At 43.8% G+C, this 22,044-nt stretch overlaps 2 protein-coding genes across 3 annotated transcripts in view; both read left to right on the top strand.

The window, feature by feature from the left end:
- The window catches only part of LOC306935775 (exosomal polycystin-1-interacting protein-like), a 7,947-nt gene extending 3,823 nt beyond the window's left edge, over positions 1–4,124 (top strand). The window contains exon 3 of the mRNA XM_079518974.1: positions 3,182–4,124. Within this exon, the coding sequence (XP_079375100.1) occupies positions 3,242–4,099 (858 nt within the window). The 5' untranslated portion in view covers positions 3,182–3,241 and the 3' untranslated portion in view covers positions 4,100–4,124. The remainder of the gene's footprint in view (positions 1–3,181) is intronic.
- Positions 4,125–16,046: 11,922 nt separating this feature from the next.
- On the top strand, positions 16,047–21,559 carry LOC306935765 (uncharacterized protein). 2 transcript variants are annotated; one of them, XM_079518959.1, is made up of 7 exons: positions 16,047–16,161; positions 16,406–16,546; positions 16,880–17,000; positions 19,008–19,171; positions 19,583–19,740; positions 19,959–20,118; positions 20,246–21,559. In XM_079518959.1, the coding sequence occupies exons 2-7, from the start codon at positions 16,477–16,479 to the stop codon at positions 21,202–21,204; spliced, it is 1,632 nt and encodes a 543-aa protein (XP_079375085.1). In that variant the 5' UTR covers positions 16,047–16,161; positions 16,406–16,476; the 3' UTR covers positions 21,205–21,559. The 2 variants fall into 2 exon arrangements, with proteins under 2 accessions (XP_079375085.1, XP_079375086.1); XM_079518960.1 differs by lacking the exon at positions 16,880–17,000.
- The last annotated feature ends 485 nt before the right edge of the window (positions 21,560–22,044 follow it).

The following is a 22,044-nucleotide window of genomic DNA, read 5'->3' as shown; positions in this document are numbered from 1 at the left end:
CACTATTACAGAATGAGAAGGAGACACTATTACAAAATGAGAATGAGACACTATTACAGAATGAGAAGGAGACACTATTACAGCGGAGGCCAACCTTCTTGGACAAAAGATCACTTTGTTCAGACTGCAGGCAAGAACTGCATGATCTTCAGGAGGACTGACTGTCCACACTTATTATTTGCAAGTGATCAGATTGGATCGCCGGCCTTTCTTCCTTTCTTTGCTGTGGCAACGACATAATTAACCTATACTGTAGGACGGCGTGAGTAACGCTTAACGTATACTGTCATACTACATATCTGATTCAGCAAAATCAGTTTTCATGCGTTTATTTTTCTATTTTTTGCTGTGCAGACTTGATAAAACAGAACTGAGAACTGAGTGTGAACATAGCTTCTCAACCCTGAAGTAGAGAGCCAGATGGGATTAGACCTGCAGGTGTCTTTAGTTTGTACACTCTCTATGCTCGTTTGGACTACCAGAACTTAGTGAACCGTGCCGTGCCATGAAGCGTATTTCACAGGTTTTGGATTAGTTTTCATTACGTTGCGACTCGGTTTCAGAGGAGGTTCTGAGACTCTAGTAGAGTCTAGATGTAGTGCTACTGTACTGCTAACCCTGAGTTCTGGGAGAACTCAGAACTTGTTATTTATTTTTTTACCTCCTAAAATATCAGATATAGCTGATCGTATTTAATGCTATACCTCCTCCTTCAGGGTTGGTTGTGGTTATAATGGAAATATCACACAACTTCACGGTTTCTAGAAAGTTTCTGGTCCTGGAAGATTCTGGACAGTGTTAATATTGACAGAAATGTTTGATTTAGTTTTTGTTATAGTCCTTTGAATACAATTCCATTTAGTTCTATTCATATTTTAGTCACCTGAAATGTTTTAGTTGACTAAATATACAGTAAGATTTTAGTCCACTAACAGTCCACCACAAAAAAATATATATATTTAGGCGTGCCGTGAATCCGTGATACTTTCGTACTTTTACTCAAGTGCATTTTGAATTCCGGGCTTTTACTTGTAAGGGAGTAGTTCTACATTGCAGTATTGATACTTTTACTTAAGTAAAACAATTGAGAACTTTTTTCCACCACTGATAACCTGTGGGTTGAACATTAATAAGCGATCCAGAATTGACTGCGCGCCATCACGGCAGTGCTGAGCACAAGAGGAGGGCTGGCCTGGCACCGCGGGCGTTCATAAACCCCGTCATGGGCACCAGAAAGCACCCTGTGGATTTGTTTCCAGACGTGCTCTCAGACAACCCAGTACATTTTGTCCTGCCACCCTGCCAGTCAAAACACTGGGTAGAGAGAGAGAGAGAGAGAGAGAGAGAGAGAGAGAGAGAGAGAGAGAGAGAGAGAGAGAGAGAGAGAGAGAGAGAGAGAGAGAGAGGAGAGAGAGAGAGAGAGAGAGAGAGAGAAGTAAGTTGTTGACTCTGGAAGTCAAGGCGGTTTATTCATCCCATTTCTCCTCTGCTGCTAAACGATAGAAGAAAGACGCCACTGTTTTATTTTTCCTGAGTGATTTTAATGTGGTCGGCCGCTAGCTGCCTTTTCCTTTTTTCTCTCTTTTTTTTTAGCCCACTCTCCAGCCAAAGCGCAGGCACTTTTATGGACAGCCGTATGCCATCGGCAGTAGCTCGGGGCCTGGAAGGACCTCTGGCCCTGTTAAAGCTGGGAAGCAAAATTGGTCTGAATGACGTGGGAGGGAGAGAGAGAGAGAGAGCGAGAGAGAGAGAGAGAGAGAGAGAGAGAGAGAGATGTGGGCTGGACTGGAAACAGTGCTGGTTTCAGCCTCATGCTGGTCGCTGTAACGCTTTAAAAACACAGATGTAAATCAGACACAGGTTACCATAGGACAGAGAGAGAAAGAGAGAGAGAGAGAGAGAGAGAGAGAGAGAGAGAGAGAGAGATGTTCTAAAAGATTCCTTTATAATACATAAATTACTAAAGGTAACAATTTGGGGGAGAAATGCATACACCTGAAAAATAAGCAAGGGACATGTACAGAAAAACTACAACAAGAAAACAAAATGCTAGACATTAAAACAGTAGTCTACTGTCAAAATGAAAATGAATCTCCATTATCTCCCACGGTACACAAAACCATTCGCACACTTCAAGACATGTGCACTGTGTTTTGTAATAGGCGTGCTCAGCCCTAACACTGAATTCACACCACAAGGGCTTGAGCCTGAGGGACATGCTCCTAAATAAGCCCGTTTGTGGTCCAGTGAGAGCTCTCTCTGCTGCTCCGAAACAGATCAAAGCGAGCAGCTGTGCCCGGTAGGAGGGCTCACTGACAGAGAGGACAAGACACTCGATGCTTGTCCCTAGCCGACTGTTTGTAAACAGACTATACATTGTAGGTATAAGAAATCGATCATGTATAGTTGCTCAACATTGATTCATCTAGTGCTACTGCTAGTATAAAACTTCATCAATATACGCTGCTTACAGTACATGCAGTAGTCCATTTCTGTCCTTCTCAGGCAGTCTTGAAACGCAAAGTTTAACGTCACTCCTTGCCAAGGACAATCCTACTTTGCCGCTTTCTGTTGCTTATTCTGTAGGGCTCACACATTATGAGTTAGGCTTAAGGCAGGCCGATAGCAGTCCTTGATCTCAGAGAAAATATAAGTAGACACGTGAGTCACTGAGGACAGTATGTGAAAGCAGAGTAGGACAGTTAAATCATTCCTGAGTTCAGATCTCATCTGACACAGCTAGGTAGCGGATACCATCAGGATGCTTGGTATTTGTACTGTCAATAGTACAATGTTATTTCTAGAACAGGGTGTGTCTGTGATAGAAGGACAAGAGGAGGACATATACTTTTTGGAAGACCATAGGCCAAAATAAAACCTTATTTCCGGCTCCTCCTGGCTGCATGCATGTTGAAGTGTGCGTGAGTAAGACACTTGATTGAGTGATGTTTTTATCGACAAAAACGCATAATATAACATACCGGTATATTTATTTTATACATATCTGTCGAAAGGATAAAATGCTAAAGCTTGAGAGACACAGCCCCTAATTGCTCCTGTATGTTGCTGCTCCTGCATGTGTGAATGTGTGTGAATGGGTGAACCGTGAATGTAACACATTGGATAACTGTGCTACTGAGCAAATGCACCATTTGTTTACCATTTATTATTTCTGTTTCAGGTGCGGTCGCGTGTTCAGTCGCTGGGTGAAGATGTAGTCCGTTTGGTCACCATTTGGAGTATGTCTTTCATCAGGATCCCCTCTGCCCTGTTACCGTGCTTACTGTGGCTGTCCTTCCTCCCGCCCCCTGTCGCCCCAACCACGATGGCGACAGACACCGCTCCCCTGTCCAGTTCCGCCTTCGCCTCCTCCTCCTCGCCCTCCTCCTCCTCCTCCCTCCCCCGGCCGGCGGCCAACACCACGCTCCTCTTCGTCACTGGCGTCCACGGGAACAGCCTGCGCAACTGCACCTGCTCCGCCCCCGTCAGCGACTGCAACGAGCCTCTGGCCAACCTGCTGTGCAGCTGCCGCACGGTCCTGCGTTCGGCGCTGCCCTCCGCGGGCCTCCGGGAGCCCGGCGGGCTGACGGTGTGGCTGCGAGAGCCGTGGGTGCTCGGCGAGCTGCTGAACAGCAGCACCGTGGGACACCTGCGGCTGGCTCTTTGCGGAGAAGGGACCCCGGTGGCCAGCCAGTACCTCACTCTGTTTGGACTCAGGACTCTGACCGTCCACAGCATGGCGCCGGGGGCACCACACCCCTACCAGGAGCTCAACCTGGACCCCACAGTGGGGGCGGCCACAGAGGGAGGGAACTCCCTGGACACTGACCCCGTCCTCTCCCCCGATCCCCCGTCATCTTCATCATCATCGTCATCCTCGTCCTTCGTCCTTCACGTGACATTCCTGGATGTGGCCGTGTTGAACGGCCTCTCCACCCTGAAGTCATACAGCGTGGTGGGGCCGCCCGTTTCAAACCTCTCACAGGAGTTCCCCAACCTGCCCCTCCCCCTCCCCGTGCCCTCCCCCTCCACCCCCCAGGATGAACACGCGAGTCCCAGGGACCCTCAGCTCAACTCGCTACTCACCTTTGTCTACTAAAGCCTAGTTTATGCTCCGAAAATTGCAGGCCATTTTGCGACCATCATGTAACAAAGTATTAATCTGGATTTATACTTCATTATGATGGTCTCAAAATAGAGACGACATCTTCAAAAAGAGAGACGTCCGCTCACCTTTGGATCTTTGTCTCCTTGGGAATGCTGAAACCTTGAGAAGACACGGGACGGGAGGGACGAAATTGGTTGGATTTGGATCTTAGATTAGCAGTGGTCTTTCTCACCATGAACTAAAAGTGATGCTTGTTGTCACTACGAAGGAATGTTTGTGATTGTAGTGGTTGCAGCAAGTCTCTCTGGATGAGAGCATCCACTTCATTTTTCAAATGTAAACAAGGAATGGATCAATATTTCCACTTCCTTTTTCTACAAGCTGCTCTTGGGGAGCAAGGAGCTAAATGGAAAATAATTCACGTGATGTTTTCGGCATAGAATTCCACTAGAAGCCGTTCTCTGTGACTTCTGGATGTCAGTGCACATTGCGTCAAAGGGTACACGAAGTGCCACATGTTGTGTGGCTTTGAACGCAACGTTTCAAACAGAATTTGATGTTTTCTCAGACAGACACACTGTCTACTAAGAAACGTATGCGTGTTCACACAGCGACAGCCTACAAGGCATTTTCAATGCAAGCCAGCGGCATGAAGCTACAGGGTGACACCCAAGCCACTGCATGGCGGCCATGGCGAGCCACAAATCAAAGTTGAGCTGGTCTCAACGTTTTTCAGGGCTCCACTGATGCAGTGAACCATCATTCAATAATATGTTTTCCACCCCCTCTTCTCTCTAGTCAAAAGCGTACTCTGTTCCATAAATGGAAGAAAAACTAACTATAGCTCTCTGTGTTATTTAACCCCTTTCATTTGCGCAGTGTGGCTTGAGCAGCACTTCAACTGCGACTCGGCAGCAATGAAGCTGGCCAAGTTTGTAATTTTGTTGCTTTTGTCGGCACTTGTGTGAACACAGCAATGCAGTAGCCTACGGGTTCTTGAGGTTACCTCTTTCTGACCTGCTCTCAGCATGGCTGCTGCCACAGTGTTGTACCTTAAACCATAGGAATTATTTGGAAGGTCTACAAAGATTCACATTTTTAAGATCCCGGTTGTCAGTTTAATGAACACTGACGTGTCAACTAGAAAGCTTCGGTTTGACAACCATGGCTGATCTTGTGTTAAATTAAGCTTTTTCTTGAACCAAGAGATTTGGTGTAGACACACACACACACACACACACACACACACACATTTAAACGTTTTTATGTTTTTCATAAATTAAAGCCCTACTTCACCATACAACAGAGGCGCACAAAAGTAGAGAAAATAGCTGATAGACTAGCTCACAATTGCGATGTTACTATTCGCTATTTCAGACAAAAGTGTTTAAGTCTGTCTGTGGGTTTTAGAAACATTGAACCAATGAAAGTGTTGGAACACTTTCCCATTTCCTGAAAAGTAAATGTTTTGTTCATACAGTACATGGTTTGTACCCCAACAGCAGGTAGTAAGGCTATGTTTTGGTATGAACAGGCTGTTCTCGTTGTTTCCGTAGCAACCAAACTCACAAAGAAAGCAGTGATGTTAACAAGCTATAAGATGTCCAGCTTTCCAATAACCTGGCTGCCAATAAAACCTATGGAGAACAGGATATGCCATGGTAGTATGTAAGTAAATACTTCAAAAGTAGTTTAAAGTACAATTACGATGTATAATTTATTTTTGTAAGGCATAAGTAGTGAGTACTCAAGTACATGTACTAAGTTACTGTCCACAACCACTGGCATTACGTAATGACAGTATCTCTTCACAGACAACTTGGATATCCCAAACACTACTGGAATGCACTGTAATTGTGCATGCATGCACCGCTCATTGCATATACTGTAGCGCGAAGCCACGTCGTTAAATCTTATACACACTGCACATTCCATACGCAGGGAAACTCAATGCGCTTTTGTGGCAAAAGAAGAAGATATCGTCGCTGTCAGGCAGAAATCTGACATAAATCACATCACATTAATATTCTATTTTATACTCGATTCTGAAAATGTTTGCCTATAACAGGGGTTCTCAACGTTTTTGGCCGGGGACCCCCGGAAATGCTTTGGCAATGTCTCGGGACCCCCGCCCCGCCCCCTCCCGACCCCCAATATAAATTGACTGCTACAATAACCTTAAACCATTTTGGGCGGGAACCCCTTTTGGTGTTTTAAGCATTGTTATAATTTAGCTATTGAAAAATAGCAGATCTACAAGCTCATAGCGCGCCACCGAGTGGCGCGCTACGAGCTTGTAGGTCTGCTATTTTTGAAAAATCGTGAAATTATTTTTTGAAAATAATTTGGGGACCCCCTAAAATAATTTGGCGACCCCCCCGAGGGGTCGCGACCCACGGGTTGAGAACCCCTGGCCTATAACAACATGGCCAAAATATGGAGTTGAAAATGGTCTGTCTGTGGTTTATAAATAATTAACAACAAGTACTAATAAGAGCTGTGACTAAATGTTTCATTGGATCCATTTTAATTTTCCTTTTAGGATATAGGCCTACAAGCTTTCAGTGACCATATGATACTCATCCCTACATTGAAAAGTCCAGTGTCTTGTCAAGTCACATGGTGTCATGGTGGCGGTCGCTCAAAGCCAGCAGTACCAACACCAAAACCTTCACGCATGTGTCTGAATGAACAGATAGCTAGCTACAGTATATCCCCAAATATCAGAGAGAGAGAGAGAGAACAAATCCCATCCAATAATTTATTACCTGTTAGTAGTGATATCTTGACATCAAACTCACGACTGCTCGTATAGTGTGGGACGGGATGTTCCGCACTTGCAGTCAGCGTGTTCTCCAACGCACCTGCAGGTGCTGTCAGAAGATAAACTGCAGCAGATTACCTCCAGAGACAGACAGAGGAGATCTGGAGTGTAACCAGTCAGTGCAGGGTGGGGTCAGCTGGATGGAGCTCAAATCATAGTCCATTATTTATGGTCGGTGGGGATACGTTTTATCCCTGCTGCTGGTTAGACTGAATTATGTAATTACATGCATTTCCTTTTGGGAAATGTAGACTGTCAAATATATTACATATCCCAATTTTACAATTTAATTAAAAACAATTGAATTAGAAATGTATGTTAACCGCATCCCTATTTTGGCAAAAAATAATAATTAAACTTCTGTTTTCAAGCAATGCCCTTGTTTCACGGAGTAGAAATTAGGCTTGATGGAAGACATGGGATGGATGTACAGAGAACAGTTTTTACACTGAATCATTTTAGAGCAGTTGTTAAGATTTTAACCACGCTAACTTAGCATATCCCTATTCTGGTACGAACATTACCATTAGATTGGCTATTTTTGGAAGACATTTGTTGTAGAGTGAAATACTGCAGAATTGAGTATAGAGCCCTGAGGGACCCCGGTCAACTATGTATGTGGTTAAGTGGTTTAAGACGTTGGTATTAAGTTTGGAATTAAGTGAGAGATAGCCGCGCTGCAGCTAGCTACTGCTTAGAAAAGTGACTAAAGCTACAATCTAGGACTTATTACAATGCCTAAAATGTTACTAACCGATCTCAATCTGTATGGTACATGTTAATGAATACATTTTAACTACAGCAGTACATTAAATGTCTGTAATGCTATAGAGATGGTGCAGCAGATTGGATAGTACATGCGGCCATTGCAGCGCCATCTTTATTGTAGTTCAGACATCATTGCAATTACACCTCTCTGTCAGGAGAGGGAGACAGTGGACAGAAACTGTACGTATTGTAGCTTAAAGGGAAAGGGTAAATTACATTATTTGTTTTGTTTGTTGTAGGGGGTGAGATCAGTGTGCAGGGTTAACAGCTGCATCACAGCTGCTTCGCACGCACCCACGCACGCACGCACGCACACACGCACGCACGCCGCACGCATGCACGCACGCACACACGCATGCACACACACACACACACACACACACAGAGAGAGAGAGGGAAAGGAAACATTACAAGCTACATTACGTTACACGCTTAACCACGTCCCTATTATAGGGCAAATATTCAGTGAAGAGATTTGATGGAGGGAAAAAAGTAGCGAAATCCAGTATAGATCAGTCTTTACTGTGGCCGAAAATACATTTTCTACGGTTGTTCTTTGTGTCACGAGTACACACAGAATATTATGGTATGTTACCATAAAGTGATGTAATTTTTATATAGAACTGAGCTTCGCACTGCAGATAAAGGCATCAGTCTGTATATGAATGATGCATCAACTGCATGAATAGTTTTGATTTGAAATATTCGCTGGCGAGAATTTCACATTTTTGTATGGATTATTCGTCAAGGTGTGTAAAGGCCTTCACTTTAAGAGTTGGTTTGAGGGACTGACCTATTGCCAAAATGCCACAGGTATTATTACACATATCTCCTGCACGATCCTTGTTCACACTGATAACTTATACTAAACTGGTTGATGATGGCTGGCTGCGACGTACTGCGCCTGCGGTTAGCCTGTGCTAAGTTCTAACTACCAGATAATATTTGGCTCGTCCCCATAGCAACGTGAGAGTTTTGGGACGAAACTGTCTATAACTGCTTTACACAGAATGTTTTCAAGTGCGTCGTTGTGAAGTGAACGTCTCTGCCAGTCTAACACACTGGTCTTTGGCCTAACCCTAACCCTAACCCTAACCCTAACGTCTCTGCCAGTCTAACACACTGGTCTTTGGCAAACAGAAAGTACACAGTCAAATCCTTGGTGTATATTTGCAACTTAGAGAGTGTACAAATGGAACCAAATGGTCCCCTGATGGGTCCATTTGGTTCTATTTGTACACATCTCTGAGTTAACGGAACACTCAGGAGGCGGTCTGACGGACAGACAGACAGACAGACAGACAGGCATGTGTTTGGATAAGAGACAGGCAGACGGATCAATGGGTTTGAGATGTTTCTGGAGTACAGCTGCTGCCTGCATTCTCTCTCTCTCTCTCTCTCTCTCTCCCTATCTCTTTCTCAGTGTGTGTGAGTGTGTGTGTGTGTGTGTGTGTGTGTGTGTGTGTGCGTGTGTGTGCAAGTGCGCTGTGTTCTCCGTCTTATTGAGTGCAGATGTACTAATAAAACATGTTGTTTTGAGGCAGCATGCAGGTTTACAGTAGATCAACGGGGGGCCCGGCGTGAGGGTCCCTCTCTGAGCCGCCTGTAAATCTCAACCCTCCTAGATCAGAACCACTGGACTAGAGCTTCTGCTGGGTCAGAGCCACAGAGGACAGGCTCTGCTGGTATTGGTTCTTCTCGGGCATTTGAATTCCAAGCTAGGACCCCCATAACCGTGAGAGTGGAACCATTTGTTCCATTTGCACACTCGCAGAGTTACAGACCTGTAAGGAATGATCCATTTTGGTTCCTGTCAGACAATCATAAATAACCCCTTCAAGGGGCCCGCTGGGCGTCCCCGAACCTCACATTAAGAACCACTGGTTTAGAGGTTGTGTTGGAGCAGAGGTTCTGTTGACTGAACAGAGGTTGGATTAGAGGTTGTGTTGGAGCAGAGGTTCTGTTGACTGAACAGAGGTTGGATTAGAGATTGTGTTGGAGCAGAGGTTCTGTTGACTGAACAGAGGTTGGATTAGAGGTTGTGTTGGAGCAGAGGTTCTGTTGACTGAACAGAGGTTGGATTAGAGGTTGTGTTGGAGCAGAGGTTCTGTTGACTGAACAGAGGTTGGATTAGAGGTTGTGTTGGAGCAGAGGTTCTGTTGACTGAACAGAGGTTGGATTAGAGGTTGTGTTGGAGCAGAGGTTCTGTTGACTGAACAGAGGTTGGATTAGAGATTTATTTTCTTTTCTTTTAAAAGAAATGTCAAAAATAGCAGACGTACAACCTCATGTCGTGGCACAAAGTGACACTATGTGAGCTTGTATATCTGCTATTTTTGAACAGCCAACATATAAATGGATAAAGTGGTTAAATTATTGTGATTCTGTATTAACTACTTTTGCTGGGGAACCCCCCAAGGGCCCCCATTTAAGAGAAACACTGGGTTAGACCCTCGGCTTGCCACGTGTGCTGAATTGCCCCAGAACGTAACCCCCTTGCACTCATCTGAGCCTATAAGCAGCCATCAGCTGAGTGAAGCACTAAAAGTGATTCATACACTTTCCTTTCGCTTCTTGTGCCTGTATGAGTAATGACAAATATTTAAAATCCCCTTGATTCATGATTGATTTTGTGATATTGAGGATACTGGGACAGCAGTGGCTCATGAGGTGGAGCGGCCACTTGGGAATCGGTATGTTCCCGGTTCAATCCTCGGCTCCCCTGTGTTAGTGTCGAAGTGCCCTTGAGCCACTGAACCCCTATCCCCCTTTCTGAAACCAGCTCCTCGCCACTCGCTCTACACACTTTCCCTCGATATGCGCGTTCACGCGAGGCTGCGCCATATTAAGTGTCGTCCGAAACCAAGCAGCCTTGAGTGGAAGTGGCTTATAAAGCCCTCAAGAGCGAGTCTGTGCCGATCTAGACTCGATTGCCTTGTGCAGCCCTGCTCTCTGTCCGCATGGAAACCGCGACCTACAAATGTAAGAACCACCACAAATAAATGATAAATAAACTCCTCCTAAACAATCTTCATCTGATGCAGAATAGACAATGCTCCAACTGATGTTCACAATGGCTCTTTATTTACCCCACCGTGAAAAAACTATAAATGAAACCACACAAACAAAACAACTTTTAACACAATGATTTATAAACACCATGGATGTATATGACATGTCATTTTTGACAGTCACGCTGTATTTCCTTTTTCCATATTAATGAAATCCACGTCACAAACATAACTGTACAAACAAAATAACAGGTAACACAATTGCGTGATGGCAACGAATGGTGTCTGTTTCCTGTTTCTGCACAAGGAGGGCGAGTGTATTTCCAAACAGTTTTTTATACCCAGCACCCTAATCAAGGGAACTTGATTCAGCTGGAGGGGCACTTTCTGACGAGGGAACCTCCTGAGAGCACTTCAAATCAAGGGACTGGTTTCAGAAAGGGCCCTAGCCTCGGAAACCCATACGTTTTTATTTCCAGGGAGAAAAACCCTAACTGCTCCGATGTGCATGCAGGTTGGTGCCTTGCATGGTTTCCTCTGCTGTGAATGGGTGAATTTAATTGGTGTGCACATTTCTTGTGTGGTTTTGTATGAAGTTTGGTAGTACTACTGCGGTTCAGGTGGTACTGTTATTGTTGTTACTGCGAGTGTGGTCTAGCCAACACCAACTCGGGACTCCTGGACCGCTGCCCCCCACACTTTCATATCCAACAACAGAGTCAATTTACTTGCCTCTAGTTCTGGTTGCCTGACACAGTGCCCTGCCAGCCTCAACCTTCTCTCTCTGACTTTGTCTGTGACCCCTAGGTCCACATTTCTGATGTGGTCCGTCCATGTGACACCTAGTGCCATTCGAAGAATTCTTGAATAGACTCCATTCAGGGCTCTTTCCTGTTGGGCATGTCTTAGCCCCATACAGCAGTACTGACTATGAACAGCTGCCTCTTAAGGTATTCTCCCATGTCTGATTTCCACACTCTCCTCATCCCATGCAAGGCATTCCAGGCAAGTGCTCTCTGGATCTTCAGGTCCTGTTCTGTTGAAGCAGTCCAGGCCCTGAGATATTTGAAGTCATCGACTGTCTCGAGCATCGACTGTCAGCAGTGGCAATGGTTTTGTCCTCTGTGTTGACTGTCATTACCATTGTTTTCTTGGCATTGAGCTTGAGGCCGATCTTCCTGCACTCCATTTCTATTACCAGTAGTAGTTCCCTTCCTTTCTCTGCTGCATGTATCTGAGATTAGGGCGATGTCGTCTGCATAGTCGAGGTCAGTGACCATGATAGGGTGTATGCGCCTTGACTTCCTCGGGACCAGAGTGAACCCCAGTGTGAGCCCCACGTTGTGAGCTTGTAGATCGGCTATTTTTTGTGACGAGATTTGGTGCAGACGGAAAACAGCGGTCCAAGTATACAGACCCAACTAACTAAGTGGTTAAATTGCCCTCCGCAGAGGAGAACTGGAGAACAGAAAACAGGGTGTGAAGAGTCATTAAAACCATGAGAGGTCATGACCCTGCAGCACACTGAACCCTCACTCTGCCTCTTTCTGTCTACAGTCTCTCTTCCTTGGTATCTCTGTCTTTACATCTACTTCTCTGTGTTTGTGTCTTTTTCTGTTCTTCTCTGTCCAATACTCCCCCCCCCAAGACTGCCCCCCCCCCCCCCCCCCCCCTTTCTTTCTGGTTCCAGCTCATTTCCTGAGAGAAAGAAAGAGAAAGAGAGATTGTTAAGACTTCTCTCACAAACGCAGTCTTCAGCCAACACTTCTGCAATGTGGTGTGTGTGTGTGTGCGTGTGTGCGTGTGTGCGTGCGTGCGTGCGTGCGTGCGTGCGTGCGTGCACACGCGTAGTGCAGTGCAGGGGCAGGGTTAGAGTTAGGGTTTGCACGCTTGGGTGTGTCTTTGTACAGTAGTGTACTGTATGTGCAAACATGCTTCATCCCCTCCTACCTTATTATATTTCCAGTTTAGAGAAAGCCGCAGTTGTTCTGCCATGCTGTGCTCATGGTTATACCCAGGGCTCGATTTGCGAGGAAACGGGTGGCGGTGGGTCATTTAAACCCATTTCGTTGCCCGACAAATAAAAAGAATATCCGACACATGCATCTAGCATGCATCAAGTTGTGAACTTGCCCAGTGTTTCTGTGGGTTTTATAAATATTGAACCAATGAAACTTTGAATAAGAGCTTGGTACTAAACTTGTGTCCAATCGACAGTGACGATATCATACACGACCTGTATTATTTATTAAACAGTAAACTATGTCTTATTTGAGGGTTTCTAACATAATATTAACAATGATGATGATAATAATAATAATTATTATTTATATAGCACTTTCTAAGTACCCCAAGTCACTTTACATAAAAGAAAAGGAAGGAACCAACTTTATTAAGAAAATCTAAAACAATAAAAAGTGCTAGATTAAAATTGATGAAAGGTTCAGCATGTCTTCTATAGCGGTGGTTCGCAAACTTTTTTTTCTAGCTTGAGACACAATAGTCTCCCCTGGACCCAATCTTACAAAAATATATTATGATTAACAACCGATGACCTATTTATAGTAAAAGAAAAATGGTTTAGGAACCACTGTTTTATATGAATACCAGATGAGTCCTTATAGTGACTGTTCGGCTATAATGGCTGTATGGTAACTTAGTGGAGCCAGAAGTGTCCCATTAGTTCCTGCCATCTGGTGTGCTGGTGAGCAGCGTGCTGGACTGTGTATAATGGTTTTCAGACAGGATGTTCAGACAGACTCCGCACATTTGTTACAAGCCTCCAGTCAGCTTACAGCTCACGCTCTTAAAACCTCTGGAACATTCCGCCATCAAACCAGCGAAATGAGGTCATTGGCTATTTGGCTCCTGACATCACATATACACACGCACGCGCACACATGCATGCACACGCACGCACGCACGCACGCACACACGCACGCACACACGCACACACACACACACACACACCTAAGCTTTCATTTGTTTTATTTCTTTTGATGTTTTTTTTTAACTAGACTATAGCACCTTACCTACTTGTTTCAGGGAATGTAATGATTCAAAAGTAAAATAAAAAGGGTACCCGTTTGTTATTAATGTCCATAACCCGGGGCTGTACGCCTTAAGATGTGTGTGTACAAATTACAATAGTTATTTACATTCTATGTACGACATGTTTGATGAGTCATCACTGAATCTTATGACGTTTAATGAAAGGACTGTGGATTTGGACTTGTTATTGATAGAATTAATTTGTATATAATTTGGTTTTTGTCATTGAAGATTTTTTTATAAAAATGGGAAGCTTGTTTCTTTATCATGAGGCTGACGTGTGGACTATGTGTTGTCCACAAACTTATTGCTGCTGTATATTGTGTAACAGTGCCTAATTAAAATTAAAATATTTTTTGTTTTAATGTTTGAAATGCAGTCTTCAGTCTTGATGTCATTTATATTGGGCAGAGCATACATCATAAACATATAGTATCACACTGCAACACAACAATGGAACTAATACTTTACAATTTAGGCATTGTAATTACATTATGCCCATGTATAGTGCATCTGGACATTGTTTTTGTTTTTTTTAAGATCTTTTTGGGGGCTTTTTGCCTCTATTGATAGATTAACAGTAGCTTGACAAGAAAGGGGGAGAGAGATGGGGGGGGAAGACACGCAGCAACGGTCATCGGGATTACCAGCCTAGGTGCCTGGACCACTCTGCCGGCCCAGGCCAGGAAGACAGTAATACTTCAGATAATTATCTAACTACATAACATAACATAACATAACATAACATAACATAAAAACAGCATGACCTCACTGAACTAAACTTAATAATATGAACCAACACATTTGTATACTAACTTGACCCTGGAGGCCGTAGATGGCATCCGGTTTTAATTTTAACTTTATTTCATTGATTTGCAACTCTGAGATAGTAGACTACAAATGGACCCTATGGGTCTCAGAGTTAAAGTAGGCTAACACTGGGATTTTGCTGTGCAAGGGCCGTAACAGTTACATCATACAATGTGGCAGAAGTTGCACATTAAATTAAGAGCCAGAAATGATATTAAACTACAGTGTTGACGTCTCCTTTCAAACAGGCCAACTCTATTATCTGGCTTTACACTGGGGGCCAAATTTGACATGGAAATAAGGGCCCAAGATAATAAATAAGACAATATTATCCTGCCGAATGTTATCTTTGTTCATGGTCCTGTCATCTCCTGGCTACTGTTTTAAAAACAGATCTGTTCACAACAAAACATTCACATTCAACTATTAACAAGAAGGGACATTAAACCACTTGTGGTCCCAGTGTCGCCCCTATTCTGAGTTGAACATTCAGCGACGATGCATGTCAATTACACTGTATATCTGACTTCTGACATTTTGAGCAGAGGTAGGGTGAAATTTGAAAACATGAGGTGCCCTAGTATAGAGTCGGGGAACTCCGGTCAACTAAGTAGGCCTATAGGGATTAAGTGGTTTAGTAATATTACAATACTGTGTAGATTAAAAATAGAAATGCACCGTAGTTTCACAGTGACTAGATCTGTGGTTCCTTGAGTCAGAGATTGCGTAATCCACAATTCCACATTACTTTATGACTTGGTTGAATAGAAACACAGACTCTTATAGGATATCTCCCACATCTTGCATATTTCACTGACCTCTTGTGGCGAAGGGGAGTACTACAAAGTGATGGGGAAAAACGTATCAAGCGTCGTTACACGGGAATTGGTAACCTATTGATTTATGTGACGCGGTTGGGTTCAAGTTCAAGGCATTATTTCGCATACAGAACAATACAGGTAGCAGGCTTTTAAAAGCAGTGACATTCTTGTACTTCAAGCTTCCTCAAGTCAACAACAACATTACATCATTTCTGTAGTGTGTAGACTTTATAGACCTTTCAAAAAAAGGTGTCCAGAGTCCAGAACAATAAACGTTTGTCAAACTGTAGATATACTGAACAAACTAATATTTATCAATAACAATATCATATGAAGTGTCCTCGATCCTCTCCTCTCCGGCTCTGAGTCCCATAAATAAACTCTCATTATAAGTTATTATATAACTCTGACTCTCTGAACAGCGTGGATAAACATAAAACACCGCTCCCCGATCAGCACGTGATTCTTAAGAAACCCCCGGGTGACGTAGGGAAACGGGAAACGGGCGGCTTCTCAGTCAACAAAGCGAGAGAGAGAGAGAGAGAGAGCGAGCTAGCTATGCATAAGTAATATTTTATTTTGAAGTCCGCAGCCGGACGTCTTCTTATTTTCAGTATAGCATATTTGACACGCAGGCTGCTATAGTACAGTAAGTAGAACTGGTATCGTATCTCCAATTCGCCTGTATTTGGAACATTCTGTCTGTCACACGACTTTCACTTCATGTTTTTTTGGGGGAAAAACACAACAGCGAGGCTGTCTGGCACGGTACAGTAGCAAATAGTAATATCTTTGAGAAATGTCTTATCAATTTTGTGTCATACTGTCATGGATTATTATATTTGCCACTTTCATTGTCACTGCTTAATAGGCTATTAGTATTGAATTAGTCTCACGTTACCAGACTCCGCGATTTCCAAACGCTTCATCGAGATTGTGGAATAGTTGTCTGGCTACGCGAGACTATATTGAATGAATACACCCTGACTCTGTTAGTCTGTTTCCTTATCAGACACTGACAGCAAAGGATATGCAGTCTGCAAACGGAGGAGAGACCCACTCTGTGCTGTTGAATGAGGAGAGATGGAAATTAAAAACGTCCATATCACCTGCTATCTGATGATGATGATGATGATGATACAATGTTATAGTGGTAAGATAGCTGGTAACACTGAACACACACACACACACACACACACACACACACACACACACACACACACACACACACACACACACACACACTAGCTCTGGTCCATAGGTCTAATTCCAAAGGCATTAGAGCTATATGGACCAGAGCTATTCAAAGTCATGCTGCCCAGCCCTGGTTTAAACAGTGTGCTGCAACTATCGATTATCTATCGATAAGTGTTATGTTAAACTTTGTCACACAACAGTGGCCAGCTAAAATAATAATAATAGACCTTCCGGCAAGCTTGTGAGCCCTAACATGAGTGTGTGTTCTGTGTTGTTGTGTCTGTCCCAGCACTGAGCTCCCTGCCTGCTCCAGTCAACCTAAAAGTCAAATCCACAAACTTCCACCATGTTCTCACATGGGACCCAGGGCCGGGAACGCCACCAGGGACGCAGTACAGTGTCCACCGCAGGTCTGTCTGTCTGTCTGTCTGTCTGTCTGTCTGTCTGTCTGTCTGTCTGTCTGTCTGTCTGTCTGTCTGTCTGTCTGTCTGTCACTAGCACTTGTTCAGAAATAGCAGATGTACAAGCTTGCAGCATGGCACAAAGTGATGCAAGGTGAGCTTGTACATACATCTGCTATTATTGAACATTTTTGAAAAATCTTGAAAGTGTGACAACTACTGATTTAGAAGGCATTTGTAGACCTCAGGTCTTGATGGCTTTTAGCACACCTGGTGCCAGTGCCTCGACACTGTTTGTAGTTGATGTTTCAGAGTGTGCTGTTCCACAGTGTTGGTTGGACATTGGACCTGTAAGAGAGAGCACATTATATTATTATGGATTATCAGTGAGTGAGATAGCTGGACTGTACAGGTTTATTAGACACGCAATCACGCAGTGCTGGGTAATGGTATTGGAACATTATGTATGGCCCATCCCCAAAATAAAATGTATTGCTTCAAATTATGCAAATGAATGTCCTAAAAATAAATAAATGCGTTAAAAAAATAGAAAATATATTCTGAGTGGCAGGATTTCTTAGTTGATTGCGACTGTAGGTCGCAGATTACTATGAAAAAAACCTGCAAAACCTGTCAGTCAGTCAGCCCGTCTGTCCGTCAGGCCTCCATATATGGTTGTCAGTCCATCACGCCTCGTGACACGTCACGCCACCATATATGGCCGTCAGTCCGTCACACCTCGTGACATCCTCCATATATGGCTGTCTCCATATATGAAGATCACAACACTGACCTCATCACACCCTGTATAGCCATACATGGAGAAGGCTGCATCATCACCTAGATCTGCATATATGGAGCCGGCCAGCAACTCTCTGACCTCAAACCCTTAGATCTCCATATATGGAGCTGACCTATTCTGACATTCCAGATGTTGACCTTCCCCCACCCGTCCTTCCTCTTCCATGTCTTCCTTTTGACTGATATCTGTCCGTCCATTCAAGCTCTAGACGGGCCCGCCCCAACGTTATTAGTGCCCGGCAGCCGGCGAAAACAAGAGTTCTCAACAGGCCCAGCCCTACCTGGGCTGGCCCGAGGCCCTCAATCAGGTGTTCCTCGCTTAATGTTTCTAATGGAATGGTAAATGGTGCATAGCGCCTTTTATCCAATTCGCTTTACATAGATTATGCATCAATTCACCCATTCACACACACATTCATACACCGATGGTGGCGGAAACCATGCAAGGCACTAACCAGCACATCAGGAGCAATTTGGGGTTCAGTGTCTTGCTCAAGGACACTTCGACACTAACTCTGGGGGAGCCCGGGTTCGAACAGGCAACCTTGCGGTTACCATCCAGCCACTCTACCCCTGAGCCACCGCCGCCCCTTTGAATGGAACATTTCTCCCCCCCGCAGCTCAGACTTTCACCTGTCCATGTCTCACACTGTGAGAGTGGTTAAAGTTTCCATCCGTTAGCTGAGCAGTGGCAGTGATACAGCTGTGACCACATACCGTCTGAAAATGACTGGAGACAGGAACTGAACAGTACGCTGCCCTTTTAAATCAACCACCACCCTTGATGGGTGTGTGTGTGTGTGTGTGTGTGTGTGTGTGTGTGTGTGTGTGTGTGTGTGTGTGTGTGTGTGTGTGTGTGTGTGTGTGTGTGTGTGTGTGTGTGTGTGTGTGTGTGTGTGTGTGTGTGTGTGTGTGTGTGTGTGTGTGTGTGTGTGTGTGTGTGTGTGTGTGCGACTGTGCGTGCAGGTGTTTTTGTTAGTTTTAAGAAAAAAAGTGGAGAGGGAGAGTAAGGAGAAAACATAGTAAAGAAACACATACAAAGAAATGTACAGTCCATTTATACATGGTATAAAAAAATATTTTTTCTTCTGCTTTGAAACATAATAAATCTTAAATGCTATGTGCTTCACTTTCTCTATCTGTCTCTTATTTACTCCTAATGGGTGTAAATACATATTGAAGGTTTCACTTCCATAATTGTTTGTCTTTGTACAGAGTCAACAATAGGCTGATGAAGCCTTTTAAAACATCCAACAGCACCAGTAGGAAGTTGAAGCTGAAGCTGTTTATGAAGACGTACAAGCTGTCTGTCCAGGCGTCTCTCAACATGTCTGTGTCTCCAGAGTCCAAACATTGCACCTTTGTTCCCTTCGCTGATAGTAGGTCAACACAACACATCACTTTCACTAAACATTTGTTTACTAGCTTGATTTGTATTGGATACTAGTACTATTACTACTACTATTAAGGTGTTACTACTAATACTATTAAGGCACTGCAATATTGCAGTGCCTGTTCGGGACCTGGCCACCATTTGGAACACGAACACCTGGTTCTGGAGAACTGCTCATCTGGTCAGCTTCACAATCGACATTGCGCTCCGTTAGTGGGTCCTCAGCAAAACACCTGTCAAGTGCAAAGTTGATCGGATGAATGGTTCTCAAGATAGGTGAAGGACAATCAGACGCACGCACACACAGATCCTAGGAATTTATAGATAGCAACAGGCAGACAGACAGTTTGATCAACAACACTATAATAACAATGTGTACGTGTGTGTTTGTGTGCAGCTATCATAGGTCCACCGATGCTGTCAGTAGCAGGATGTGGGACATGTATCCAGGTGAACATTTCGATGCCTAAGCCTGACAACAACTCTGACAATGTCGCTGACATCCAGAACTTATATAAATACAGAATCTACTGTAGAAAAGAGTCTGAGGAAAAGGTAAGAAAATCTGTTCATGTTTAACATTTAACCACACAAACCCTCTATACTTAGTAAACTTGTAAACTCGGTCAGGGTTTAAAACACGCACACACACACACACACACACACACACACACACACACACACACACACACACACACACACACACAGTTAGAAGATAATGCTAGCAACACAGTTTAGTGTGGGGTAATTTGTTTACTGTTTGTTTTCTGCAGGCGACAAAGCAAGATACAAGTGACACCAGTTATCGTGTTGAGAACCTGTATGTTGGGGTGAAGTACTGCATCAAAGTAAAACCCATGATCGCAGTCAATCCGCACACTTTACCCTCAGAATGGAAATGTGATTATACCAGTAGACTGGAGCCAAGCAGAGGTCAGTATGATGTCTACTTACTAAATACTTCAAAACCGTGCTGCTGATACTACAACTACCATGCTACAGACAAGAACCGTTACAAATGTGTGTGTGTGTGTGTGCGTGACTGTGTGCGCATGTGTAGGTCCTGCAGTAGTATCTTCACTAACGTCCGTCCTGCTGGTGGGTGGAGGTGTCCTGGCTCTTCTCTTCTCGTGTCTGTACTACACTGGTTTCCTCTGCAGAGTGCAACACCTCCCCGCTGTATTGTTGCAAGACCAGACTGAACCATGGCCCATTCATGAATACCTCCTGACCCTAGAGAGGACCATCCCGGACTCGGTCTCCATTCAATCAGATCCTGAACAGAACATGATGGCACCCAATCGCAGACCACTACGTCCCAACATGGAGCTGGAGGAGGAAAATGAGGAAGAGGAAGATGAAGACGAGGCCTTGTACCTACCGAGTGGCAGAGTCGGCGGGGCAGCGGAGCTCTCCTCAGGTGAAAGCTCTGACTCAGACTCCCAGAATACATCTGAACCAGGGGTGCACGCCGCCTCCATCTCTGGGGGCTGTGGTAGTTTCAGAGGTGTTGCTGAGTTGGCGGCTGAGGGGGTGGAGCCAGGGGGTCATGGCCCAAACAAAGAGGGCAGAGGTGAAAGGACAACGGTCTTGTATCCCATGCCTGATCTGGACCAACCAGGAATTCTGGGACATGTTGGAAAAGGCATTGAGGAATCGAACGAGATGAGAGAGGAAGAAGAGCAAAAGGGGGGCGAGAATTCTTCTGGCCACGTCAATTTGTTCTCGCTGACCCTGGGGTCGCAGGAGGAAGATGAGGATGAATATGATGAAGCACAGAGTGCCAAATACTTTCTGAGACCGTGTGACGAGCGGCCATTACTCCCCACAGACTCACCGCAGAGGACTTCAGGAGACACGGGAGCACAAAGGGAAACGCTGTCTGGCGGTGGGACTCTGCAAGCTGGACTTACAGAGACTTTCCCACAGAATGGATATGTTGACCGACAAGCAGGGTGTACAGACACAAGCTCTGAAACAGAGGAGGAAGAAGAGTTCTCAGGCTACATGGGACGTTAATTATATTGACGATATACATTTGCATGTGCACAGTGAAATCATCTGTGTTCAAACTTCATTTAACTCTGAACAGTGTACAAATGGATAAATGAACACTAGTAGTGCTAGTATTGATTATTTTTGCAATTGGTCTATCAATAACTTTTTGGATTAATCAAATAATGTAGACATTTGTTTTTTGAATACTTTATTTTTTGATCTAAAAATGTATGGATCTTTTTTATTATTATTATTTTTACAATTGAAATATGGGATAGCTCTAATCGCATGATGCAACATGTGAGCTTATAGATTAGTTATTTGCACTATTTGTGTCATTTTTTATATTTTTTTGCCTAGAATGACAAATGGGGATACCAACTATATATATAATGTATAAAACTATTTATATATATTTTTGTATAATCGATTAAATCGATTAATTTGATCTCTAATTGACACTAATGTGTCAATTATATAGATATAGATATATATATATATATCAATACATTCCTGCCTTACAAGTCTACTGTGCAAATATGTATATATTGTCTAGGGCAATACATTCTTAATATTTATTACTGTGTAATAAAGGTCTATTTCTATATAGAGTATATTATATTAATTACTAGTATATGTGTGTATGCTATGTACTATTTAGGCCTATAACCTATATACAGTATAGTGTGTGTGTGTGTGTGTGTGTGTGTGTGTAGACACATTTATTGTGGTCAAACCTAACATGTTTTGCATTTGATTTACAAGAAGCCTTTTTTTAACAAGTTTTATTTTGAGGTAAGAATGAATGACACAACACATCGCTCTAATTAATAGATTATTAAAGACCATTTAGATTGTTGA

This window comes from Electrona antarctica (assembly GCF_951216825.1).
Source record: "Electrona antarctica genome assembly, chromosome: 13".
Taxonomy (NCBI): Eukaryota; Metazoa; Chordata; class Actinopteri; order Myctophiformes; family Myctophidae; genus Electrona; species Electrona antarctica.
Note: the sequence above shows the minus strand (reverse complement) of the source record. Positions and strands in the feature narration are given on the sequence as shown.